Source organism: Lynx rufus, unplaced genomic scaffold (genome assembly GCF_022079265.1).
Source record: "Lynx rufus isolate CCGP_SWC_20201006 ecotype Redwood Valley unplaced genomic scaffold, mLynRuf1.p SCAF_7, whole genome shotgun sequence".
NCBI classification, from domain to species: domain Eukaryota; kingdom Metazoa; phylum Chordata; class Mammalia; order Carnivora; family Felidae; genus Lynx; species Lynx rufus.
The window spans coordinates 67,756,396-67,783,375 of record NW_025814889.1 but is presented as its reverse complement, the minus strand read 5'-3'; the positions used below and the strand labels follow the sequence as shown (position 1 = coordinate 67,783,375).

The 26,980-nt window shown below is 39.8% G+C and overlaps 1 protein-coding gene across 1 annotated transcript in view; it reads left to right on the top strand.

The window, feature by feature from the left end:
- Positions 1 to 9,842: 9,842 nt before the first annotated feature.
- The window catches only part of SLC2A13 (solute carrier family 2 member 13), a 381,359-nt gene continuing 364,221 nt past the window's right edge, over positions 9,843 to 26,980 (top strand). Inside the window, exon 1 of the mRNA XM_047066543.1 lies at positions 9,843 to 10,589. Coding sequence (XP_046922499.1) covers positions 10,031 to 10,589 — 559 coding nt within the window. The 5' untranslated portion in view covers positions 9,843 to 10,030. The remainder of the gene's footprint in view (positions 10,590 to 26,980) is intronic.

The following is a 26,980-nucleotide window of genomic DNA, read 5'->3' as shown; positions in this document are numbered from 1 at the left end:
TTAGTGTTTTCCATTTAACTGATTTCCATTCTGACTTTTATTATTTTCTTCCTTCTACTTCATTGATTTCCACCCTGACCTTTATTATTTCCTTCCTTCTATTTAGTTTCATTTGCTCTCTCTTTTCTTATATCTGAAGTTTGAAGCTGAGGTCATTGATTTGAAATCTATTTCCCTTTCAATTATAGAGGCTTAGTGCTCTCAATTTCTCCTGAGTTATTTAAATGGGATCCCACAAATTTTAATTTGTTGCGCATATATTTTCATTCAGTTCAAAATACTTCCTAATCCCCCTTGTGACTCCGTCTTTGACCTATGGTTTATTTAGAAGTGTGACATTTATTTTTAAAATATTTGGGGGCACCTGGGTGGCTCAGTCAGTTAAGCGTCCACTTTGGATCAGGTCATGATCTCATGGTCCATGAGTTCGAGCCCTGCATCGGGCTCTGTGCTGACTGCTTAGAGTCTGGAACCTGCTTCAGAGTCTGTGTCTCCCTCTCTCTCTGCCCCTCCCCTGCTCGTGCGCTCTATCTCAAAAGTAAAATAAAAAACATTAAAAAAATTTAAAATATTTGGTGATTCTTTAGTATTGATTCTAATTTAATTCCATGTGGTCAGACAATATACTTTCAATGTCATGAGTCATTGTAAATGTATTAGCACTAATTTTGAAGCCCAAGATATGGTCTAACTTTGGTAAATAGTTTCTTATATACTCGAAAGAAATGTGTATTCTACTATTGGTGGTTGGAAATGTTCTTCAAGCATCAATTAGAATAGTATTGTTAATAGTGTTATCCAAATCTTTAATATGCTTATGATATACTAGTTTCTGTATACGAGTTCTATCGATTATTGAGAGAGGGGTATTTAATCCCTGACTGTAATTCCAGTTTTGTCTGTTTTTCTTGCATTTTTATTACATATTTTTAAGCTCTGTTTTTAGATGCCTAAACTTTTAGGATTGTGTAATCTTAATAGATTCCTTTATCATTCTAAAATGATCTTGGTATATTGTTTGCTCTGAAATCTTATTTGTCTGTATTAGTTTAGCCACTCTAGTTTTCTTTTGATGGTGTTAGCATGATGTATCTTTGCCCATCCTTTTATATTTAATACATAAAAATAAATATAATAACCTTTAACATATCATTTACATTTACTGTTTGTTTCTTACAGGCAGCAAATTGTTGAATTCTGTGTTTTATATCCAGCGTGATAATTTTTGTCTTTTAATTGGTGTGCTTACACTACTTACCTTCAGTGTGATTATTGATCTGGTTGGGCTTAAGCTGATCACATTGCTATTTTTCTTTTATTTTTGCCACCTGTTCTTCATTCCCCCTTTCCTCTTTTTCTACCTTTTTTTTGGATCGAGACTATTTTTTCACCTTATCTCCTTTTTTTTTGGCTAATGTACTGTAATCTCTTTTGTATTATTTTGATGACTAAAGCTTTGTTATATATCTCCAATATACATAATATTATATTATTTCACATACAGTCTGAGAATATTACAAGAATGTAGTTAATTTTTTTATTTGAGTATAGTTGACACACAATGTTATATTAGTTTCAAGTGTACAACATAGTGATTCGACATCTCTATACCTTATGCTATGTTCACCACAAGTGTAGCTACAATCTGAAACCATACTATGCTATTACAATGATCATTAACTATATTACCTATGTGTATCTTTTATCCCCATGATTATTTATTCCATAACTGGAACGCTGCATCTCCCACAACCCCTCACCCGTTTTGCCCAGTGCCCCACCCCTGCAAGTGTATACTTTCATTTCCCCTCTCCTAGCATTCGTGCTATGGCTGTCATACATGATATATGTATGAAGTCACAGAGTTTTGCTAGAACCATAGAATCATACATACAGGCTATGCTTCCAACTATATCCTGGCTTCTACAGTGGAGACCCTCTGCTGCTCCTGGGTGAAGGCACTGCAGTTCCTGTTGCCAAATTTGGACGTGGCACATAGCCAATGGGCCTGCCACTGCCACCTTTTCAGGCTGGGTGTAGCCTTCCACCAGCGTCTCCCATCCTTCTAGGATGGACTTCCCGGAGGGCCTCCCTGTTCATGTTATTCTCTTCCAATCAAAGTCTTGTGCAGAGGTGTTGAATTGGCTGAGCCTGGGTCACATACCTGCCTCTAACTCCAAGCGTTGCCGGGGAAAGTGAGCTTCTGGCTTCTATTTTGACAAAGTGAGACTCCTAATACAGGCAGTTTCCCAAATAGAGACTGTCCCAGTGTGTGAGGAGGACACACAGTATGATATAAGTTGGGAGATTTAAAAAAAATGCAGGTGGTATTAGAACATAATTTTGGAAAGAAAGTTTTAAAACAACACAGGCTTTAAAAATAGAAGACATAAAGCAATTTTCTACATACCTACGCTGTAACAGAAACCCGAAGCATTGTTTCTTAATGTCAATAGGGGCTTTAAAAATTATGAGTATATATAGTCGACTGCTTTTCACCCTATCATTCACACTCTGAGTCTCTCATCCATCAGTATGATAATTGGCAGCTGAGTCTACACTTAGCCTGTAGGTCTGTGAGAAATAGCTGTGATTACTCCAGGGCTCCTGCATGGAAATTTCATGGCAATTTTACAAAATAAAGATCATACAGAAGAAATTGACTTTGTTTTCCTTGTCAGTGCAGTATTACATTCTTATTTTCTTACCAAATCACTCCCTGATGAATATCTGTCATCATTAGCCAGTGGCAATAACGTGTTTACTGGATTTTTCTGTATTCATCCAAACATCTCTTAAAACAATTCAATGATTCAGAGAAAATAATGAAATTATCTTAGCTATTCAGCCCAGAAACACATATGTGTTTGTTTTGCAACCTAAGGGATGCTTTTTTGCACTTGGAAGCTTTATTTTTTCCTCTCTCTCTCTCTCTCTCTCTCTTTTGCAGGGGGTGGGGAGTTGAGAAGGGCTGCTAAAATAGTTAATCTCTTTCTTGTTTTCCATAGGGTTGAAAATAATTTTTCAAGATGACAGACCACTGATTGATAAGTATATTGACTTATCTTTCAGCTTCAAAATTATCAAGATTTTCTTTTCAAAGATTTTCAAATTCTACTGTAACAGTTTTGTTTTTTATGTTATTGCTTTGAACTGGGGAAAATAAATACCATTTAATTTTTTCAAAATATTAAACTTCAGTCCATTGATTTCTCCTCTCCTCTCCTTTCAGGTTAACCATGATTTTGTCTTTTTAAATAGTTTGGTGTATAATAATTTATATGATCAGCTTTTTTATACATGGACAGCAGGAAAATACTGGGAAAGAGGACCATGGAGGACAGTGCGAAAGAAAGTGCTTTTCATAAAGTAAATGCTAAGATATTGTATATTTATTTCTATTAAAATCTATATTCTATGCTGTGCATTTCTTAGGAAAAGACATGCTTTAGTAAAATCTGACACTACTTGAGTTACATACAGAGTTGGGGTCAGATGGTATGTTATACAGATACTTCGTATTATTTCAACTTGTTATTTCGTTATATTACGTAGAGATATGGAAAGTGATGACTTATGGCCCCAAGCCAAACAGATTCCATACTGACTGATATCACTCACTCATCCACTCAATTCGTTCATTCAATAAATATTTGAGCCCCTATATGTACCAGCAATGTGTTAGACACGGGAAATAGTGATGAACAAGGCAAACACAAGCCCTGCTCTCATTTACTAAAGCTTTTAGATTGTGAGCTGACTTACAGATACAACTTCTCTAATAACACTTTTAAAGACACATTTTGTAAGAGCCCCTACTTTGAGAAAATCACAGGAAGAGAGTAGTGAATGCTCCTACTTTCACCATAAAGGTTCTCTGTCGCACACCTGTTGACTCACCATCAACATCGGATGAGAGTAATTTCAGCATTACTCAAGTGTCATTTAGTGCATTTGAGATATAAAGATATTCCATGGTATACAGTGTAAAAATCGTGAGAGAGAATCTGGAGGGAAATTATAATAGCATTCTTTGGAAACATTGAGGTTGGCCACTCTGGCTGAAATATTTTTTGCCTTAAGTTAGTTTAATGAGCATATTTTACATGTTCACAGTACTACTGGCTGGGGAAGACAAAGCATCCTTCAAAGCAGTGTTTATGCTATGCAACTTACATGAACAAGGAGTTATACAATTTGTATTCTCAAATTAAAAGTTTGTAGTTCTTTCAAGTTAAGAGGATAGCATAGGAGAGAGGAATTTATTGATTTATCCAAATAACTTCACAAATCAAATATAAAATACAAGTTGATTGTTTCAGATCAATATTTTGCTTAGTTTTAACATGATAAATACACTCAATATGGCAAAGCAGATTCATAATATCACCATGCTTAAAATTTCAGACTGTCACTATTGCAACTGATTTTACAATTTGGATTCCAAATACAAAACAAAACCTATTGAATTGTTTAAAGCAAAGTGATTAGTGAGGAGCTCATCATGTCACAAGATAACATTTGAAAAGTATTCTCCACTACTAAACAAAAGATTGAATTTGGCTGAAGAACCAGCATCACACTAAATAAATCACTTCTCAATTAAAGAAGGTGAGTTCTTGTTAGTTTCATTAGTGATTCCACTTTGAAACAAATACTTCCTTCCCACTGCTCTCATTTCAGATTACTGGATCCTGCTTAGAGTTCTTGAAATGGCAAGCCAAGTTGCTTTCTTTCAACTATTATCATTTGTAGCTACTCATTTGGGTCAATAAGGAATATTTTGACATGTAATCAAAGTGGAGTGCTATTGGAATTTTTGTCTCTAGCAAAAATTTGGTACAATCTGGTTTGTATTGTTAGGTATTTTCATATATGGTCATATGGGTCTCTTACTACTTGGAAGATATTACAGTTCAGGGTAGGGACTAGGCACTACCTTTTTTTTTGTATACATTGGAAAAATATGATACCGGGAAATGTTAGTGCTTTCTTACCACTGTGGGGGAGGCCAGGTGGAGGGCAAAACTAATATGTACACAAAGAATAGTAGAGGGGAGAAAAGGATAGAATTTGGATTTTTGATAACCATGTTTTGAAGACTGATCATACCGTTCCTGATGCTGCCCACCTCTGACATCAAATGTCTGCAACAATGCATTTCTGTAGTGTATAATAACAGAGTTTGAATATGTACTTTCTGTTATTCATAACTGAAACTATGTAAATACTGGTGCAATATTATCATCCCCCTTTTACAGAGAAGAAAATTGAAACTTAGAAAATAAGTTAGGTGGCTGGAGTTCACATAGTCAAGTAAGTAGCAGAGTAGAGATATGAACTTAGGTCTTTCTGTTTACAATATCCAGGTTTACTCTATCCCCCCTTCCCCACCCTATTATTCGCTTAACAGAATCCTTTCCCCATTCTTGTTATTAATACCATGTTCTTTCCTGCTATCCTTTTTTTTTTTTTTTTGCTTGCCTTTTTTTTTCTCAGATGAAGAAGTGGTCCTTCTCCCTATGGCTAGATTAGCCTCTCCCCTAATGATCTTGCTATTATTCTCCTTGCCTTCTTCAGGATTTTGCTTTATCAATCATTCAGGCTCTTGAATTGTCAATTTCTTCTTTTCACTTCAGCATACGAATAAATTGAAGTCATGCCTGACGCCTCCACCCTTACTCTTGGTCCTGATGATAACTCTTTAAGCTAGTCCCTCCTTTATTACATGCACCAAGAAATTTCTAGAAAATGCGGCATTTGTTTGCTATTTTCCTCTTAATTGCAGTTGCTCTCCCAAGAGTCTCTGAGTAGGGAGAGGCGTTGCAACCCTCCCCACCCAAAGGAAAAGGAAATATTACATTGTGTTACAGGTTCTACTACTGGTTGGGTCATGGTTATTAGTGGGCAGGGTCAATGTGTGTTAAAATATCATCCATGACTCATGCTTTGTTTTGGATTTCCTGCCCCCTGTCTCCCTGTAGTAAGCAGCAGATCTAGACAGGGCATTGCTCTAGCGGGGCATGCTGATCATCCATTTTTTCTTACCCTTCCTTCCTCCCTCCCTCCTACTCCTCCTTAGAGCAAGTCAAAAAAACCCGAGATTTTGGGGGACCTCCTAAGCACCTATTTTTATATTCCATAACCATGCCATGGGACTATGATTTACTGTTGTACCTATTAAAATATAATACGTTTATTCTGATGCTGTATTGTCTATTACATGTACAGAAAGGAGGAATGGTCAATAGAGCAGGGTTCTGACATTACTGGGTTTCTGAACATACGACCATCAAACGAACATTCTGATTCTCAGCAGAAATCTTTGACCACCCCCCCGCCCCCAGCCTTACTATGGTATGATTGATAAACAAAAACTATACATATTTAAGGTGTATCATGTGATGTTTTGATATACATTGTGAAATAATGACCACAATCAAGCTAATTAGCATATAGTATATTCATCACCTAACAGTTTTTTTTGCGCGTGAAAACACTTAAGATATACACTATTAGCAAATTTAAAGTGTACAATATATTATTATTAACTATTACCTATAGTCATGGTGGTGTACATTAGATCTTCACCACTGACTTTCTTTTGGCAACATCCAATGAATTCAAAAGAATTTTTATTCTCTTTGATGTCTATGCAATATGTTTGATCCTCTTAGCCAATCTCTCATTCTTGAAATGCTTTACTTGGTTTTTATGCCATGTAATTGTACTAGTTACTCATGGTAACTCAAATCTGTTGATTATATAGTCCAGGATTTCTTTGCTTGTCTTCTGGGAAAATAGTACCCCAGATTTCACAACCTCAGCCATGATTTACTTGCACTCACAGCTCAAGATGTGGGCCCTGATTGGCTCTAATTGGTCAGCAAACAATCTCTCAGTTATGGTAACTGGATCAAGGAGCGGCACATAATTGACAGATCCAATTGGATACTGTACAATAAGTTTTTGAGGACTTCAGAGAAAGAAACCTTTTTTTTTTTTTTTGCCCCTTAGATATAAGTGGATATAGAGTTTGGAGCTTGCTTTAGCCACGTGACCACCACATGGAATTTGAAAATGGCACCAAAGTATCAAGAAGCAAAGTGGAGAGATGAAGCAAAGTCTCTTGGTGACCTCCTGGAGTTTGAGTCCTACATCCAGCTACCTTGAAACCAGCCTATTACAAACTTTTTAGAGACAAGAACCAATAAAGTCTCCCTCTCTCCTATGATTTTGGCTTAAACCTGTTTGGTCTGTTTTTGTTTTTTTTTTTCTCCTTTGCAATCTAAATAATGCAAAAACAAGACAATCTCTCCATTTTATTGTGTACATATAAATACATACATATCAATTCATGAATTCTAGAAAGGTACATTTCAAAGTGCTAGGACTGGTTATCTTTGGGGAAGGGGGGCTATAGTGGCAGGAGGGATGATTGGTAAGAGATTTATGCATTTTTTCTTAGACTGCTTTACAAAAAGGATCAATTACTCATAAAATTAAAAACAAACATCCAATAAACAAAGACAACACTCTGTTACCAGCCCCACCACCCCCTCCCAACAATAACAACATCTATTGAATTACATTAGTGACCAATGTCTTTGATATTCAGGATCTGCAGCAGTGTAACTAAAGCTTCTCTCTTCTTTCCCTCTTCTATGACAGGTCCTTAGTGTTCCTGGAGGTTTGTAAAGCAAATGTACTTAAAATAGAGGCTTTAGAACTTACCTTGCAAACCAATAATGATTCTTATAATTCGTATTTACCCTGCAATGGTAACCAGTTATATCTTAAAATACATTTTCATGCTTACTCTAGTCAATGAGTAGTTGCTGCACCATTTATCTGTTCTGCAAACAATACAAAGCGCAATCTAATCTAGAGGCTTGTCTGAAGTTGCACAGTGAAACAGTGATTGTGATGGGACTCATGCCTTTTGATTCTCTGGTGATGAGTTTTCCATTTCACACAGTCTGCACTTGAGGCAGAGTCCAGGAAACTCCATTTAGGACTTATCTCAGGTGCTAAAATAAACTTGGCTCCTTCCAATGCCAGAGAGAACTCTGCTTAACTTTCTGATGCCTTTTTTTTTTCATGTCATATTTCTTTTTAGATGTAAACTGACCTTAGGTATATAAGTCCACTAATGATACAGAGCAGAACAATTTTAAGTGGTTTAGTGTTCTACGACACAAAATCTGAATCTCCAGCAAGGGATGCTCAGGAGCATTCAGTACACCTGCCTGGAGTGAAAGTTTGTTGCATCTCAGCAAGAGGAACTGTTAACCAGTATCAGATGAATCTCATCTGGGGAGCCTGTCTCTTCAGAAGTGGTGAACCGAATCACCACTAGGGGGCGCAAGCTTACTATAATAGAGGCGGAAAAAGCTAACGCTCTCACCTGAATCTTTCCTCAAGTCTGAATATTAAAGAATTCCTTGCTCCGGAGCTAAAAGCTCTCTTTAACTGATCTCTGGGAATGATGATAGAGCCTTGCTTTAATGCCACACAGTAAGTTTAAGCAGTTAAGTCCTCTGAGCTCATTCATCCGTTTTGTCCTGGTCTCTGGAAAAGAAAGTGTTATATTATGGAGATAATCATGACAGATAATCCAAATGAAAGCAATTTTGACAAATTCTAACATAACTTTTTATTGAAATAGGGATGACAAAATCCTTTTCTCTAAAAGGGAAATCGTTTAGACTTCATGAAAAATAGGTCTCAGGCTAAGGATCTTTTGCTCGAAAAGAGGAAATAAAAGAGATCTGGAACTGTGAGAAATCGAATCCTATCCTGCTTTGCTTCGTGCCCTCAGCCTGAAATGAAAGCAAATTAGAGAGTCAAGGTAATCTTTCTTTCTCTTTTGAAGCGTAACTGTATAAAATGATTTACAAATGATTTGAATCAAAGTGGAGGGAGGGGACTCAACAACTGGCGATGAATTCAACAGTTAAAAAAAATTGGTCACAAATAATGCCATCTTTGCTTTGTTACAAGAAAATAAGGCACATCCTTCTTTCTTTGGTAAGCATGTTGGGGAAGGGAGGTGGATGTTGCCTATTAAATCACAGATTGGATTCTAGGGGTTTACTTTCTACCAGTGGGAACTACCTGGTTATACAAGAATGTATAAATGTAAATCTTCCTTTACACATCAGGGATTCATGGAAGGAACTTTGGGATTCACCTGGGGAGATACATTATGTCTTCAAAGAATTAAGATGCACCATGCCTTTACAATAAGCATAAATTGAGGAAGGACTGGCAATGAGAAGAAACTGCTTATGGAAATGGGAGGATACAGTCCTGAATGCTCCAGAACAAACTCAGTTATGTCACAATATTATAAAAGAAGGAAGGCTTGCCATGTGCCATACCAGGATATATTTTCTAGGCCCTTTCCAGCTCTGGCCAGCCCCAGTTGTTAGAAGGCCTATCAGGATGTTTTGAGGGCTTCTCTCCCTAGCCTCCCATACCGTGCAAGCATTGCAGGCCGTTTCTGCCGTCTGGAAGCCTATTATTTGGCATTCCCACATTGGCCTGCTCCCCAGTTGCGGCCCCCAAGCCAGTGTTCATTCCCTGCAGATGCCAGTCCCCTAAATTAAGGAGCCTTGGTCACAGGTCGCCCTCAACCAGGAGGGTGGGGTTTGGAGGTCCCAGCAGGCTTGAGCCTGGCCCCGCCCAGAGAGGGGGCGGAGCCTCTCCGCGGCCCTGCCCCGCTGGCCCAGGGTGCACGTGACCCGGGGCCCCGCCTCCCGCCCGCTCCGCAGCGCCAGCTCGGCAGGCGCGGGGCGTGAGTCTCGAGTGAGACCCGCCAGCCTCCAACTCCGCAGCGCCGGAGCTCGGCGGGCAGCAACTTTCTCCCCGGAGCGGCCGCGGCGGCGGCTGCGGCCGTGGCAGCCGGAGCGGGAGCCCGGAGGACGAAGGCGGCGGCCGTTGCTCCTGCCCTCTCGGGCTGTCCAGCTCTCCGAGACCGCCGGCCCGCGGAGCCTCGTCCCCCCGGGAAGTCCCGGGCCCCTGCCCTATGTCCCGCAAGGCGAGCGAGAATGTGGAGTACACGCTGCGGAGCCTGAGCAGCCTCATGGGCGAGCGGCGCAGGAAGCAGCAGGAGCCGGACGCGGCGAGCGCGGCCGGGGAGCGCAGCCTCCTGGCGGCCGCCGAGTCGAGCGCCAGCCTGCAGGGCGCGGGCGCGGGCGGCGGCGGCGGCGTCGGGGACCTGGAGCGCGCGGCGCGGCGGCAGTTCCAGCAGGACGAGACCCCCGCCTTCGTGTACGTGGTGGCCGTCTTCTCGGCGCTGGGCGGCTTCCTGTTCGGCTATGACACCGGCGTGGTGTCGGGGGCCATGCTGCTGCTCAAGCGGCAGCTCAGCCTGGACGCGCTGTGGCAGGAGCTGCTCGTGTCCAGCACGGTGGGGGCGGCCGCCGTCTCGGCGCTGGCCGGCGGGGCCCTCAACGGCGTCTTCGGCCGCCGCGCCGCCATCCTGCTGGCCAGTGCCCTCTTCACGGCCGGTTCCGCTGTGCTGGCCGCGGCGAACAACAAGGAGACGCTGCTCGCCGGCCGCTTGGTCGTGGGGCTCGGCATCGGTGAGTTCGCGCTCTTGGAAGGGCGTCCTTGGCCCTGGTCGCTGCATTCCTTTTGCCCCTCCGGGGTTCCCGTCGGGGCTTGCTGGTCCCGAGAATACTCGCTTCTCTTGCTCCTTGAGAGCCCATCTGTCTGTTGCTCCAGCATCAAAGGCTCCCGCGAAGGTTGTGGGGCGGCGGAGGTGGGTGGTGTTCTCTGTGGGCTCCCCTGAGCCCGCGTGGAATTTTCTGTCACTCACGGACAAGTGAATCCGCGTGATTGTTGCATATTTCAGTACTTCTAGGAATTCCACTCATCACCTTGATCCAGCCCTACCTGATGCCCCCCCTAGGGCTTATGAGAGGAAGGTCTCCTTCCTGTAGCGTCTCACTGTATTTTTTTACTGCTAGCCCCTTTCTTTTTCTAGGATTCCAAGCTCTGAACCTATCAGTCTTAAAGTCCCAGTAAGATAATTTCTAAAGTTAATTAAGTGATTCTGGACTCTTTTCTTTGCTACCCCTACTCTTTTCTGATTTAGTTATTTATCTTTAGATGTAGTATTATTTTTCTCTCCTATTGTTTTTACTATTGTATTACCTCTTGCTTTCATGTTTTCCCCAAGTGAATTCCTTCTTTGTTTTTCTAACTTTTTTCTTTAAATCCATATCCACCCATTCTCCTTTTCCCTTTTGCCTCTCTTGCTTTCCTGTTGGGAACCAAATTATCTATTAAAGGTCATGTTCACTTATTAAATTCATTTAGGAGCCACTCCCCCTGTGGATAAATGCCCAGCAAGATAGATGTTTGCAATTACTTTAAAAATGAAAGGATTAGGGTTCCCCTGGCATTGATTTTTCACCCTGGTTGCTGAGCAGGGGAGGTACAATTGGCAAGTTCTTGGCAGACGGAAGCTATTTGGAATGTGCTTGGTATTATTAGAAAGCACTTTTGAGGGAAAGTAGGGGGTTGAGACATAAATCTCACTAGTAATTTTTCTAAGACACACTGCTGATGCTTTATAAATGTTTCATCCCATACTTCAGTTTGTTTCCTTTAGGGTGCTGTTGAAGTATTTTTTTCTCCCTATGACTGGGACTTGAAAGCTCTTGAAACCTAGAACTCCTAAAGATTTGTCCATTCACCACCTTGTTTGACATATTCTGTATTTCACCCCCTTCCTTCCAGTCTTAAGAGGAAGTGAGACCCATTTATATAATTCCACGTTCAGGAACTGTGAGCCTAAACCCCAGCTCACTGCACTTTACATCCAAACTATTTCATTGCTGACCTTTCTTTTGTTTATTGTACTGTTAATTACTGAAGCAGGGCAAGGCTCTCAGTAAAATATTAAGTTGGCACATGAAGGTCCCAAATGACCAGAAAGTACAGCTGAAATGAAACCTGTCTGTAGAGGAACTACCTGTGCCTTCAGGACCCTTCGATATATAACCTGTGGTTAAAGCCAAGTGATCAGGATTCTTTCCTCAGTATTCTCAGCGTTCTCTGCTTGGGACACCTGGACCATGTTTATTGTTTCTTCTGACCTAGAGATAACATAATTGTAGGTCGCAAGATATGTTCAGTGAGACCGAATCTTGTGATTTGGAAACTGAATAATGTTTTACAGAGATCTTTGAATGAAGCATGGCAAGTATTGCGTATTTGGATATTATGTGTACTCTTTTTTATCGGCTGGGAAAATTGAGCCCCTGTTGTCTGTAAGGCCCCCTTGGAGATACTGTGTTGTAAGAGTAGCAGGGTGGGAATAAAGCCAGGTAGGACTTGGGAGGCTCCATAAGAAAGTCTCTCCCCGGAGAGAGGGCTGATGCATTCAAAAAGGGTACAGTTCCCTAACAGAAGCTGGAAGGAAGCGCTTCCTCCTGGAATTGGATTGTTGATGCATGAGTAGTGTTTGGACAGAGATGCGTGAAGGACCTTCTCAGCCAGGGAATGAATAAAGAAAGGAAAGCATAGGGCTTGCTTGGGGAACAAGGTGGATGCGACAAAGAGGATTAAACCCGAGGTAAGATAGGAAGAGTTTGTGTGCAGGAGCCGTAACACCTCTTACCTCAGCCTCATTCTGTGGCACTTGGGCTGCTTGCCTGACGGTGCATCCCAGTTGAGATGTGGTCCTGATCTGGTCCTGGTGTGACCCACCTCCCTTCTCTGAAAGGCACTTCAAATAGAAGCACTGCTACAGAGTACCATAAAAGCTTTCTTATAAAATGAGGAATGTTAAGGTCATAAACACGCTTTGAAATAGGCCACGTTTCGAATTAGGATTGTGCAGAGCATGTTGTACATGTAACATCCTTAAGTCACAAAAATTACCTCCCAAAGGAGAAGTCACAGAATTATTTTTAGCTGCAAGGAAATGGGTCCCTAACATGATTTTTTTTTTAAGGGACTTTAAATCAGTTTTGCTTGTTTAGTACACTAAATCTGGGTTAATTTCATGCTACTTCTTTTTAAGTAGTTAAATTTTATGTGTGGTGAGAATTTTTTTTTATTTTTGTTTTTTGGTCCTTTTCATTCTTAGTAGATGATGAATAAGACAAAATGTGGCTTTTGATATCTTTTCAGACAAGTTTGCAGTGATAATTTCTTTCACAGATTTACCTGTGGTAAATACAAAGCCCATGGGGACACAGCTTTTGTTCATTTTGTTCATGGCTGTATTCCTAGCCTATAGGAGGCACTTGTTGATTAAATGAATAGTGAGCAGAAACATTAAAAAAAAAAAAATAATTCCAGGGGCGCCTGAGTGGCTCAGTCGGTTAAGCATCCGACTTAGACTCAGGTCATGATCTCAGGGTTGGTGGGTTCAAGCCCTGCGTCGGGCTCTGTGCTGACAGCTTGGAGCCTGGAGCCCGCTTCAGATTCTGTCGCCCTCTCTGCCCCTCTGCCGCTTGTACTCTCTCTCGCATTGTCTCAAAAATAAGTAAACGTTAAAAAAAATAATAATTCCATTCTGTTAGGGTACCAGTTTAAAATGGGATTTTTCTTAAAAAAGTGTATTATCAGAATATTTGAAAGGCCATCTAAGGGTTTTAGTTTCTAACAGTTTAAAGAAATCATTCATTTATTCACAAAATGCTAAGTAAGCTGTATTATTGATTCTGTCAGATTTGGAGTAGGCATTAATTAAAAAAAAAAATCTCATCCTGGAGGTGTTCATTCTCTAATAGAAAGATCATTGACAAATGATTAGAATACAACAGAAGTTTCTCTAAGAGCGGGAAACACAGACTAGGCAATGGATTCTTTTGGAGAGAAGTAAATAGAACACATAGGTTTTACAGAAACATTTAAACTGGGGTTTGAAGGGTGAGTAGGAGTTCAGCAGATATAGAGGGAGCTGGGAAAGGAACTAATATGTATTTAGTGCTTTGGTTTCTATTAGGCACCCTGCATTACTTACATATGCTATCTCATTTAATGCTTCTAACTCTGAAATAGATGGGGCACAGGTTCCCCTTTTGCTGGATGTGGAAATAGTTTACAGCAGTTAAATGACAAGGTCACCGGTACAAAGTCAAGATTAAAAAAAACACTCAGAGTCTTTTGCTCTTTATATTACTTTGCTGGGCATTTAAAGTAACATTAACAGCAGATGTAAAGGCACAGAACAATCAAAGCAGTATTTGAAGCATAAAGTGAGTGAAGGGTCGTGATGGGGGTGCTCATTGGGGGGAGGGTTGGACTGATTAGGATTAATTGGCCATGCCTATACAGGGACAGTCATGGGAGGTTTTTAGCTGGAAATGATACAACCAGATTAAACATCCTTTGTATCTGGTCTTCCGCCAGCCCCCAACTTTTCAACTCTTACTTTCTTCCCGAAACCTTCTTGCCTCTTTGAATTTTGTAGTGTTAGAAATCCTTTGCCGAGATGGTTACTGCAGGGTGAGTAAAGCATAGCAAGTGGCCGGGAATTACGGGAATGGGAAGAGTCTGTGGGGCCTTCACCAGAAACCTTTGAAAAAGATAAAGCTGTCAAGCAATAGAGTGTAGTTAATCTGTATTAAATGAGTCACGGTAAAAGAAGCATCAGAAATCTGGTATTAGTGTTTGCTTTAGTTTAAGGGTTCTGTTTTCTTTACAAGTTGCAAAAAAAATCAGCTTACTGAGTGCCTGTTTGAGTAGGGCATTATTTTAGGTTTTTGTTTTCACCAGAGTTTGCTTTGGTTTCTCAGGTTGGTTTCGCTGGTGTCTAGAGTTGGGTTTTGGGACCAGGCTGTCTAATTTAGCCCTTTCCCCACAGTGTTGGCATGTAGTCTACTGTTCGTTATAAGCAATGATTTAGTGCCTGTGTAGGAAATACAGATATTCAGATATTCATCAATATTCAAAACCTTTCCTGGGAATTGACATGTTAATTTACATAGCGCTGGGTTATTGAATCGATCTTAGATCTACATCAGTTTCTCCGGTGTCGCCTCTGTCCCAGTGCTCCCTCTGCTGGAACACAGTTTGTGGCTGCATATTGCTGCTTGGAATCGGTCTCATAACTTGTTGAGTAATATTTTTAACAATATGACTTTTTTTCCCCCAAATAGCACTTTGAATTCTTATTCTTTGATGCAAAGCAAATGTGAAGTCTTGTTGGATCAAAGACTCATTCGTTACTGAGATTAATGTCAATAAAGAATTTCCTGTGAGGTAAGCAAGGTTAGTCAGAATCAACCAGATTTTTAAAGTATCAGCTGATGTACTTTTATTTTTGCTTTTTTGCAATTGTTTTTTTTTTTCTACTCCCTCACCTCCCCCTCCCACCTCCCTCCCCCGCCCCCAGACCAGTTGCCATTTCTTTCAGTTTCATCTCTTAAAGCAGGATTTCTTTGTCGGATTTATGGTCTCTACCAGCATGAAACTGACACGTAAAGTAAAACTTTGTTTCACTTCCTCTGTTTCCTTGTTTCACACACATTATATATGTAACCCCTGCCCCTCCCCACTTTTCTCTCTGGTGGCCTTGACATTGCAGAGTTACAGGGAGGGTTATGACCTAATTATGTTTGCCTAGTAGTGTTGCGGCCACACCCTTCTCGAGTGAGTTACAGTAAGATGACAGAAGTCTGTTCACATGAGTTGTGTGAGTTGTTTAGTGACTTCAGTATAAAACATTCTTTTTCATCCTCATTTCTTTCTATGTTTTAAGCTCAAAGCCAGAACACAGTCTAAGTTGACTGACTTCACTCTGGTGTCTTTGCTTTAACACATCTAATGATCTAGCTCCTGCTGGTAGATCTCAGATAGCAAGCAGTCTTTGCCTTCTTACTGAAAAGTCCAGGAGACTATTTTTTTCGTTTTCTGATCCAGCTTGGTCCCTTGATGCGATCCTACCAGTCTACAGCTCTTTTCATTTCTCTTCACTTTCTTCTTCCTTCGACCTTCAGAGTAGATAGTAGGAACACTTCTGTGGAGAAAACTTTGTCAGGAGGAAAATCTCACCAGAAACCCCAAAACGTGTTTTCTACATTTAAAATGTAATCTCCCTGATAGCCAAGTTTTACAGATACTTCTAAACTTGAGTTGGGAGTACTGCATACTGTATGTTTCGGCCTTTTATTAAATAATAGCACCACTGTTAGGAATGATGCGGTCTGGACTGTGTGTCAGAAGCCACATGGCAAGAATTTCACTTCACAGCAAGACCGCAGTGTCACGGGGGGTCACCAGCATGTGACCAGCGTTCTTCTGTCTCTGATTTCATCATCTCTCTGTCCAGCACTGGGGGAGTCTCAGAAGTCAGTCTTCATGGCAGAATGTGAATAGGCAATCGACTTAGCTCCCAGTGCCCAGGAAACAGCACCTAACGCTTGTCCGGCGCTTACTCTGTGCCAGGTACTTTTCTCAACATTTTGCGTATATTCACAGAAGCCTCATAAGAATCCAGGCAGGTAATATTCTTTTTCTTTTTAAGATGAAGATGTTTAGATGGAAAGAGAGGAAGTGATTTTCTCATGGTCACAAAGCTCCTGAGGGGCGGAACCTGAGTTAGCACCCAAGAAGTCTGGCTTTGGAGTCTGACCGTGCTCAATTGCGCTGTGACAACTGCCACTTCTCTCTGAAACTGGCATTATTATTTTCCACGATATTATGTGGATGTTACTTTTAAAATAGACACTTTTAACATGAGTTAAAAGTACATGAGTTCAAGAGTACAGCCGTGGCACATAAGGAATGTCAGTGAGAAAAGCAGAGCTGGTTAGGACATTTCTTTCTCTCGCTAAGGGCTGTGGACAGCAATGCCTGTAGTCGGGGCTGTTGAGTTGTGCAACGCCAGGGGCTCCATATCCCCCCACCCACCCCCCCCCCCCCGCCCCCCGAGGGGCTGCGTTCATATGGAATACGGTGAAAACTGGGCCCCGGGAGTTGAACAGCACAGAGATACTGCCTGTGGCACAGCAACTAAAATTTTAAAAATGCCTTTTTTGCTTTTCCCTTTAAGCTTCTGATCTCTTCTTGGAATGGGCTTTTCCATTACCTTCTCTCTACCCCTTGTCCCACAGCCATTTTCTGAGTGATGACTTTGTTGAGTGCTAGAGAGACCCAGAGAAAAATAATCCCTGTTCTTAAAAGACCTTACTGGGGAAAGACAAACATGAGAACACAGTAATGTGTTGTTAACTCTAGAATAAAAGTATCTGTAGGATGTTTACTCATTCTGCCAGGTCCAGCGTGATCATGAAAGCTTTCTTAGTAGGCCTCTGCAAAATGTTGATACTTTCTCTGAGCCATGCTCATGGCATTTAACTTGTTGCAATATGTCTTTTTGACCATGACTCCTCTCCACTGGTAGACCAGAAACTCATCGTGTTACCTAAATAAAGTGTGAATAGCATTTGTATTCTCTCACTGCACTTAGTACCGTACTTTAAAAATATTAAGCGCTTAAATATACCAAAGATTGTAGGTAAAAAAAATAGGTGTAGGCCACATATGTAAAGGTAAGGAATGCACGGATATAATCCTCAACAGGACGTTGCTATAGTTGAACACTTAGAAACCTCAGGTGCGTACTCAGTTGCTGCACTGTTAATTCGGAAAGTGGAGAAGCATGGTGAAGCTTGAGGCCTCTGGGCCACACTGGCTGGGCTCACACCCTGGCCGGCCACATACTACCTGGGTGCTAGTGTTAATTCTTGTGCTTCAGTTTCCTCACCTGAAGAATGGGGACAATACCTGCCTTATAGGGTGGTTATGAGGATTGAATGAGTTATCTTGTAAGTTGTTTTTACAGTACCTGGCAAAGTAAAGCCTCACTGTTAGACATTCACATGTAAGCTGTGCAGCCGTTGGCACGTTACCACCATGTGCCTCAGTTTTTGCATCTCTAAAACGAGTGTTATGATAGCACTTAGAAAACAGGTTGTAGTAGAAAGTAAATGAGCTTGTGCACGTGCAGGTAAGTACCTGGCTTTCAGTAAATGGTAGCTCTTGTTATCAGGTGTAACCATCTCTGTCATCACCTTATGAACATTTTATAAGCAAGGGAAATAAAATTATGTAGTTAGATTTTAATGTTGCTCAGAGCTGGTAACAGATGAGTAAAAATTCTGTAATATAAATTGAACAGAAAGAAAGACATAATGAGTAATTTGAAAGTGAGACAGTACTGTCTTTCAAGTGTTCAGTTTACATTATATAAGATTTACTTCTAGCAAGACAGATGAAGTTTTGAGCTGGGTCTCGAAGAAGGTTATAAACATAGGTAGTCTGAGGGAAGGATACTTTTCTGCTGGGGGAAAGGGGGGTGACAAATTTAAAGCATTGAAGAAAGTAGCAGTTTTTCTTGGCTAGGCTAGGTGTAGGGGTTGAATAAGAAAGTGGTAAAAATGTGACCTGTTTGTTAGACTATAATCTTGGCTTATGGTAAGGGACCGGTTGGGGCTGTGATATTAGATATGTCTTATAATGTAGTATTTTATATGCCTGTTTATAGAAAAAATAGTTCAGTTCCTAGTGAAAAAGATGTATCTCCCTTTCAAGAGGCAAATAATGAATAGTTTTAATAACAACTTGAAAGTAATAGCTTTGGAATAAAAAGAATTTTAGTAATGGAAGCTTTCATATAAAACTTCCTTATATTTTTGGGCTTAGTTTATGACTCCATGTCAGGAACTCATTCCCTACAACATAGAGAGGAAATTGGAAACTAAAATTGTGAGCATCCTATTCAAGGACTAAACATTGACCATTTAACGGTTGGTTAGCAATTGCCTGTCATTTCAAAAAGTAAAGTATAATGACTGAAAATGAGTTGCAAACACATCTAACGGTGGACTTCAAAGATTGTTGAAATACAGGCCTCATAATAAATTAAAATCAGGGTGAATCCTGAAGCAGTTGCCGCTGAGTCTACCTAATTCTAATACTTACTATACAATCCTGAAGAAGATGGCTTCTGATACTCCTCCTCCCACCATTTGGGACCAGCAAAGTCACTGTAACATGGCCGTTGGTGATTTTGTAGGTTAAGTGGCATGTATGTCTCAGAGGTCATGCAGGGCCCACAGGCCTCCCCCTGCAAGGAAGTTGGAGAGGCTGGAAAACATGCAGAAAACACAAAACCCTTTGCCATGACTGTTGAAAGCAAGCTTATTGGGAATTCTTCTAAAATCTTTCATTTTATTCACTTCTATGTCAGGAAAATAGGTAGAATTTTTAGTTTACTATTCTTTCTCATACTTGTCTCTTAAATGATTTCTGATGTTAAAATTCATCCAAAGAACCTAGAGTTCTCTTTAAAATGTTTTTTATTTATTTTGAGAGAGAGGGAGAGAGAGCACAAGTGGGGTGGGGGGAGCAGAGAGAGAGAGAGAGAGAGAGAGAGAGAGAGAGAATCCCAAGCAGGCTCTGTGCTGTCAGTGCAGAGCCTGATGCAGGGCTTGGATTCTTGAATCATGACCTGAGCCAAGATCAATAGTCAGATGCTTAACTGGCTGAGCCACCCAGGCTCCCCCAGAGAACCTACAGTAATAACAGTTTGTCATTTTTCCTTGAATACGCTCTGTGCGAAAATCTCTAATCTTCATCTCCTGGGGTGTAATGCACACTTAAGGGCAGCTTATTAGAAATGTAGTAAAAAGTCAAACTATGGTAGACCCTGAAACAACGGCCATCCTTCATGCCTGTGTGTGTATGCATTTTGTGTGTATTCGCTCATTAACCAAAGGTCAATTAATGCAAGTGCAAAGGGGTTAGGTAACTAACTTAGCCCTGTTAGTGCTGAGATTCAGATCCAGGTTTCTGATCAAGCACCTGTGTGTGCCCTACCTCTCCGTTATATGATACATTCAGTTCTTAATTGTGAAAGCTAAAATAGTCACAATGATATTTCCTAGATTAGTAGATGGGTTTAATGTACTTAATATAATTTAATTACATGTATGTAATTTAAATCCCTGTAAGATACTTTATAGAATTTTAAAAATGATTGTCGAAGGAATAGTGATGAGGTTGGGGGAACAGTAATGAATGACTAGATAGAAATTACTTCAAATGTATAATATGTTATTATATGACATAATAATATATTGTGAAAATCAGAAAAGAGATGAATGGAGCAGAATAACAATTTGAGCAATAGATCCAGGTATTTGTAAGGGTCTAGTATTCAACAAATCAGAGAAGACAGCAGGTAAAAGAATTATTAAATAGTTGAGAAAAGGAAATAATATGAGTAAAAACAATGTAAATGAAATTTAGATCTTATACTCTCATTAGTATTGATGTTTAAGAATCTCAAGTTTAGGGGTGCCTGGGTGGCGCAGTCGGTTAAGCGTCCAACTTCAGCCAGGTCACGATCTCGCGGTCCGTGAGTTCGAGCCCCGCGTCAGGCTCTGGGCTGATGGCTCAGAGCCTGGAGCCTGTTTCTGATTCTGTGTCTCCCTCTCTCTCTGCCCCTCCTCCCGTTCATGCTCTGCCTCTCTCTGTCTCAAAAATAAATAAACGTTAAAAAAAAAAAAATTTAAGAATCTCAAGTTTAAAGAAACTAGGAATGGAGTGATTTTCTTCTAGCCTTTATCGGTGACATGGTTCATTATATTATAATTTCTTAAACCTGTAGAGGTTTTAAAAGCAAGGCGACAGATTGGAAAAATATTGTGGTACATTTGTTTAACTAAAGGAAAAAAATATGCTCATAGCATATTAAGTAAACTCTTTACAGCAAGATAAATGCAATTAGTAAATATACTCTTGGAAAAGTGTTAAACGTTGTTAATAATTAGATATGAAAATTAAAGTAACATTATACTAAATTAGCAAGTTGGCAACAACTCAGCACTAGTTGTACCCTAGGAAGAGCCTTTCTGGTTGTAAAATAAATTGGAATAATTTTCTGTACATATTCCAGATAATATCATGGCATGTTTAATATTTTTCATTCTTTTGCTCATTAATTCAACACACCTATTTTGAATAACTTGTATGTATTAGTACCAAATTAAACGCTGCAGTGCAGAAGTTAATATGGTGAGGTCTGTGCTTTTGGAGTTCATTTGTAAACTGCTAATATTCTTTGATTTGGGAATTTCATTTGGATTATAGTATAAGGAAATAAAAGAAACTCATTTTGCATGAAGATATTTATAGATGTACAATATATCATTTGGAAAAAAAAACTGGGGGGAACCTCCAAATGCCTAGTGATTGGGAAATAATTATGTAATGTGGTAGAACATTACATTGCCATTAGAAAGAAAACATGAGCACCTGAGATATATAAATTTGTGATTGGAGGTAGAGTTTGAAAGAAAGCATAACACTGTGTGTGTGTATATATATATATATATATATATATATATATATATATAACATGTGGCAAAATAGTTTTTTAACTTTTGTTACTGTTCCTTTTATATTATTAAAACTTTACCTGGAATTCAGATTTCTGTTTTAAAATACACAGACACATGTGTAACAAGACTTGGGTAAGAAAGTCTCTTTTTTTTTTTTTTTTTTTTTCCAAATGAGATTTTGTCTCTTACTCTGTGGAATGAAGTTTTTGACAAATGGCAAAGATGTTATTAATAATCTAATCATATGAGAAGGTGCCTAAAAGTATTTTCCCCTAACTTTTAACTCCTTGCATGAATTAACAAGACCCCATGGTGTGTGATGTACATTTCTTGGATCTTATTATTTTATATATCACAGGAAGGTTTGTGGCTTACTTTGTCACAGGGAAAAATAGAAACAATCAGAATGAGAACATCCGCAAACTCCGTCATCTCCTCTGCATCCTCACATGTTCCTGCCTGCACCTGCCAGATGCCCTGCCTTCCTCCGGTACCTGCGGATGCACTGTCTGTGCTCCTGCCGAGCGCAGCCTTGCACTCGTGGTTGAGAGCTCCTCTCTCTCCCATTTAAAGCTATTATTCCAGCTGTTTCCGTCTTTTATTGCATACAGTTTCCCCTTCTACTGGATCATTCCCATAAGTGGGCACAAATTGCTGTTTTGCCATCTTTATTTTTTTTATTTATTTTTGGGACAGAGAGAGACAGAGCATGAATGGGGGAGGGGCAGAGAGAGAGGGAGACACAGAATCGGAAACAGGCTCCAGGCTCTGAGCCATCAGCCCAGAGCCCGACGCGGGGCTCGAACTCACGGACCGCGAGATCGTAACCTGGCTGAAGTCGGACGCCCAACCGACTGCGCCACCCAGGCGCCCCTGTTTTGCCATCTTTAAAAAAATCCTTTCTACCTCACTTCATCTTTTAGTTACTGCCTTGTTTATGTCCTTTTCTTTACATGACACAGTTGCATATATTCCTCCTCTTCAGTTCTTCTCTTCCCATTCTTTTGTGACCCCTTTCCAGACAGGTTTTGCCCTTACCAGCTGACCAGTGTTGCTTTTGTCAAGATTACCATGCCCTGTGTTGCTCATCCCAAAGACAGTTGTTGGTCCTAATCCTACTTGACCTGCCGTAGGCTTTGGATGCAGTACATCATGCCTTCCTGGGTTCTTTCTTTGGTTTCAAGGACGCCACCCTCTCCCTCTTTTTCCTTAGGCTGTTCCTTCTCAGTCTCTTTTTGAGATTCTCCTTCATCTTCCAGAACTCTTACCTTTGCCAAGCTCCTCCTTGGAGCTCTCCTGTTTTCTGTTAAAATTGACTCTTTTGGTGTTCTTAACCTGGCTCCTGGCTTAGAATGCCTTGTGTTTGCTGACAGCTGTCTAGAATCTCAGCCCAGATCACTTTCTTCATCTCCAAACTCCTGAGCCCAGCTGCTCACCTAGCTTCCTGCTTTGCCTCCTATCTTCCATGTACCAGGTGAGGGCATCCTTGGTGTTTGAGTCCAAAGCCTCAGAATCCTGCTTGACTATCTCCCATTTCCCACATCAAATCTGCCTGAAAATCTTTGAATCTAGCTTCTAATTGCATGTAGGATCTATTTTTCATCACTTCCACTGCTAAATCTAACATGACATCTCTCACTTGGAGCATTGCAAGTCTCCTAACTGTTCACCCTGCTTCTTCCTTGACACCTGTGCCTTCTTTTCTGCACTCGACAGGCAGAGTGGTTCTTGTAAAATATAAATGAGATCATGCCACCTCAGTGCTGCTCACAGTGCTACCCTCCATAGCTCCCCAGCTCGCTCGGGAAAAACCAGTGCCTGCAAGGCTGTATTATTCTTGCCTCTCCCCACTCCTCTTTGATCTTTCTCTCTACTACTTTCCTTCATTCCTGCTCCAAGCTGCGCTGGCACAAGTTATCCTTCCAGCCCTTTGCACAGTCTCCTTCCGCTGCTGGGAAAGTTCTCCCCATATATCCACATGGTTCCCTCATCTTTGTGTTTCCATGGTTGTCTTAAAGTTGCAGCCTCCCACCACTGGTACTTTCTAGTCTATTTTTATTCTCACTTTTTATTACTTGTTACTTTCTATTTTCTTTCTCCTTGCTTTGTTGTTCTCAGTTCCTTTTTACTAGCTCGTGTTTATGTTGCTTGTTTCTCTCCACTAGAATGTAATCTCCATGAAAGCAGGGTTTGCTTGTTGCATTCCACCAGCACATAGCGTAGCTCGTAACACACAGCAGTCATTCAGTAAATGTTTCATGTGTAGATAAAAACAAAAGCAGTGTAACTCTGGTGAGTAAATTTTGAGCCGAGATTGGATTACGTATGCATCAGAAACGTGGGAAATTTGTGCCGTGGATGGGGCTAATTAAATGTTCTCTAGGGTTACTTCTGATTTATGTCTGTGGTTTCAAACTTTTTAAAGTATTTGAGAAAAAAATAGACATTTTAAGTTCAGTTAAGACATTTAAGTCTAACCTTGTTCTCAGTACCTGGGACAAAAGCAAATCTCTTTCTCAGTCTTGCAAGTCCAAAACATGGAAGTTGACTCATGTTTGAAAAATGATCAGAGACTCTCTTGGATGCACTTAGAGGTAACTATGTTGACACCTGATGCCAGAAGCACCTGGCGTTCAAACTTATTACATGGTACATGTCCTTCTCTCATGCTACTGATGCTCTAATGTCTGTTCTTTCCTGGCAGAGAGGTTTGTGGGCAGAGGGAACTATTATGATTCAGTAGTTGCATGTTTGTATTTGAACTTGGAATTAAAGCAAGGTGGGAGGGGCTTGGAGAGTTCTGTTTCACCCCGACTATAAAGAGGCCTGATCAGTTTTTCCTGACCTTCAGGTCATCTCTGATTTGAGTTTTCAGAATTCAGTGAATCTTTCTCCTGGAGCATGCTATATATGGAATTTGGAATCTCATCTTGTTCTCAGTACTCAATCCACATTGCATATTCTGTAAGAGAATTCATTAAGTAGTTAAATCCTGATAGTTTAAGATTAAAAAAATAAAAGCCGCTGTATTTTCTGTTATGGATCTGGTTGTAAATTTAAAGGACAAAACATATATGTAAGTGTATTATGTGATACGTTTTAAAAGATGGTATTAAATGTATGGAATTTGAAAAGTAAGTATCATGATCTTGAGTTTGCTCTGATCCTTAAATTATTTAGATTTAATTCTGGATATGAAAAGTGAGGTTATGTTTCAAGTGAAGCCAACCTGTAATTCTTCATAGCAATGAAATGGCATGATCACTAGTCCAAACTGTGATAACAATTAAAATAATCAATTTGTGCTACGAACACGTGGCTTAAGCCAGATTTTCCAGTTTACCATTCTATGAGACTTCTAAGTTTGTAAACCCCTTGAACTTTTAATACCTGTGAAACCATCCTTGTCATCCCAGACATGCTTTCTTACGCCTTTCTTTTTACTAGCTATTAACATGTATGGTATTTATCTATCATTGTGTTGCGTATTTTTCTATAGAAAAATACACAAGGCATAGTCATACAGATGAAGTCTGCCTGGAGCTAGTAAGTCAGACCTCACAAAGAACTTCATAGGGTTTTCATGTGGGTCACTTGGTAGTAAGTACTTTGTGTTAAAAGCTTTGTATAGTTCCTAGTACTTAATAAAGGCTTAATAAATATTAGCTTTAATGTTCTTGCTGTAATTGTGTTTTCATATAGCTGTGTTCTCTACCATTCTGTAAGTTTTAAAGGTGCAGAAGCCATGTCTTTTGCCTCCCCCCGCCTTTTTTTTTTTTTTTTTTTTAATCCCTGTGGTCTAGCCCAGTGCCTGATAGACTGCTGGTACCTGTGTTTGATTAAGTGATATGAATTTTTCCTCCCATTTTATCTGTCTTGTAGACAGACATCAACATCTTGAATTGGTGAGCAAAACCAGACTCTAATGAATAAGTTTTCCTGGCATGTTAGTAAGGAAAACCTTCTGTAGAGCTATAATTTGCATGTTATAAGTACAAATGGATGAGTTACGTAGTTTCACATCCATAGTTCCTGGTTAAATGGAGAGAGAAATTATGAAATTTTCATAGGTGATTTTAACCTTGAAATACAAAGAAATGGAATTTACTCCATCAGATTTATGACATGTCCTTATTCTTTGATGTCAGTAGGTGGCCAATTTAAACTTTAGTGGAAGTTCAGGCTATTTTCTGGTATACAAAACCCAACGCAAGATCGTAATAATATGCTGTTATTTTTATATGCTGTTTCCACCTCCTTCTGTGAAATAAATAGGATTAAATAAGTGATACTTTAATAACGTCAGCATAAGTAAACTTTAAAGAATCTAATGATATTCACGAATGAATACATCTTGTCAATATTTACTGCACAAAGTATGATACATAAAGTGGAATTAAGGGATCTTTATTTTATTTTTTTAAAGCTTGTTTATTTATTTTGAGAGAGAGAGAACAAAGGATCTGGAGCATGAAGCAGGCTCTTGGCTGACAGAAGAGATCCTGATGCAGGGCTTGAACTCATAGACTGTGAGATCATGACCTGAGTAGAAGTTAGACACTTAACCAACTGAGCCACCCAGGCGCCCCAGGGATCTTATTTTATATAATACAAAGTTTCTACATGTATACGTCTTTACCAAGAATGTCTTAGTAAAGACTGTGTGGCAGTAACTTGGTTTGCGTTTTTATAAGGTAATATAAAACAGCTACAGATATAAAGGTTGTTATTGTGAAAGAACAGATGTTGAGAATTGGGGAAGAACTCGATTTTTAAAAATGAGTTTTTAACCTGATAGAGAAAAACATGAATGTTGGAAAAGAAACATAATTCTGTGATACTCACTTCGTATTTACACAAACATTTATTAATCTTCATTTGTGTAAGAGATCGTTCTGTTCTGGAGCATTTTCAAAATAATATTTTTCTAAATATAACACCCATTTTCAAATATGCATTTATATGTATTAAGCATTCAGAGTAATAGTTATTAATAAGCATTAAAGCTTTGCATGTACATAGCTGCTACTGTGATTAATAATTAAATTTACTTACTTTAAGTGAATCACTAGCAGACTTAATCCAACTTGGATTAAAGGAATTTGGAGATGTGAATGCAAGGCTATTGTCACAATTTTCTTTTTATTACTGAGTGGTCATGAAGATGAGGTATCCAGAGGTAAGACTTACAGGCAAATGGTGCCTTAATTGTTCAAAAGGGAATGAATTCTAGGAATTAGAGATCAACATTGTCATTGCTAGAAAATTATAAAATATAATTACAGTGAAGATTTGGAAGCATTTAGAAAAGAGTGTGATGTTTACTAAGAGCTTTTTGGGGTTCACCAGGAATATGTCTTATTAAACTAACCTCATGTTTTTTCTTTGAACGAATTCCTGGGTTGGTAGATTAGGGAAATTCTTCAGGTAGGGAATCTGACACATTCTTCTTTCATTTAACATATTTAAAATTTTTTTAATGTTCATTTTTTTGAGAGAGAGAGAGAGAGAGAGAGAGAAAACGAATGTGAGTGGGGGAGGGGCAGAGAGAGGGAGACACAGAATCCGAAACAGGCTCCAGGCTGTGAGCTGTCAGTACAGAGCCC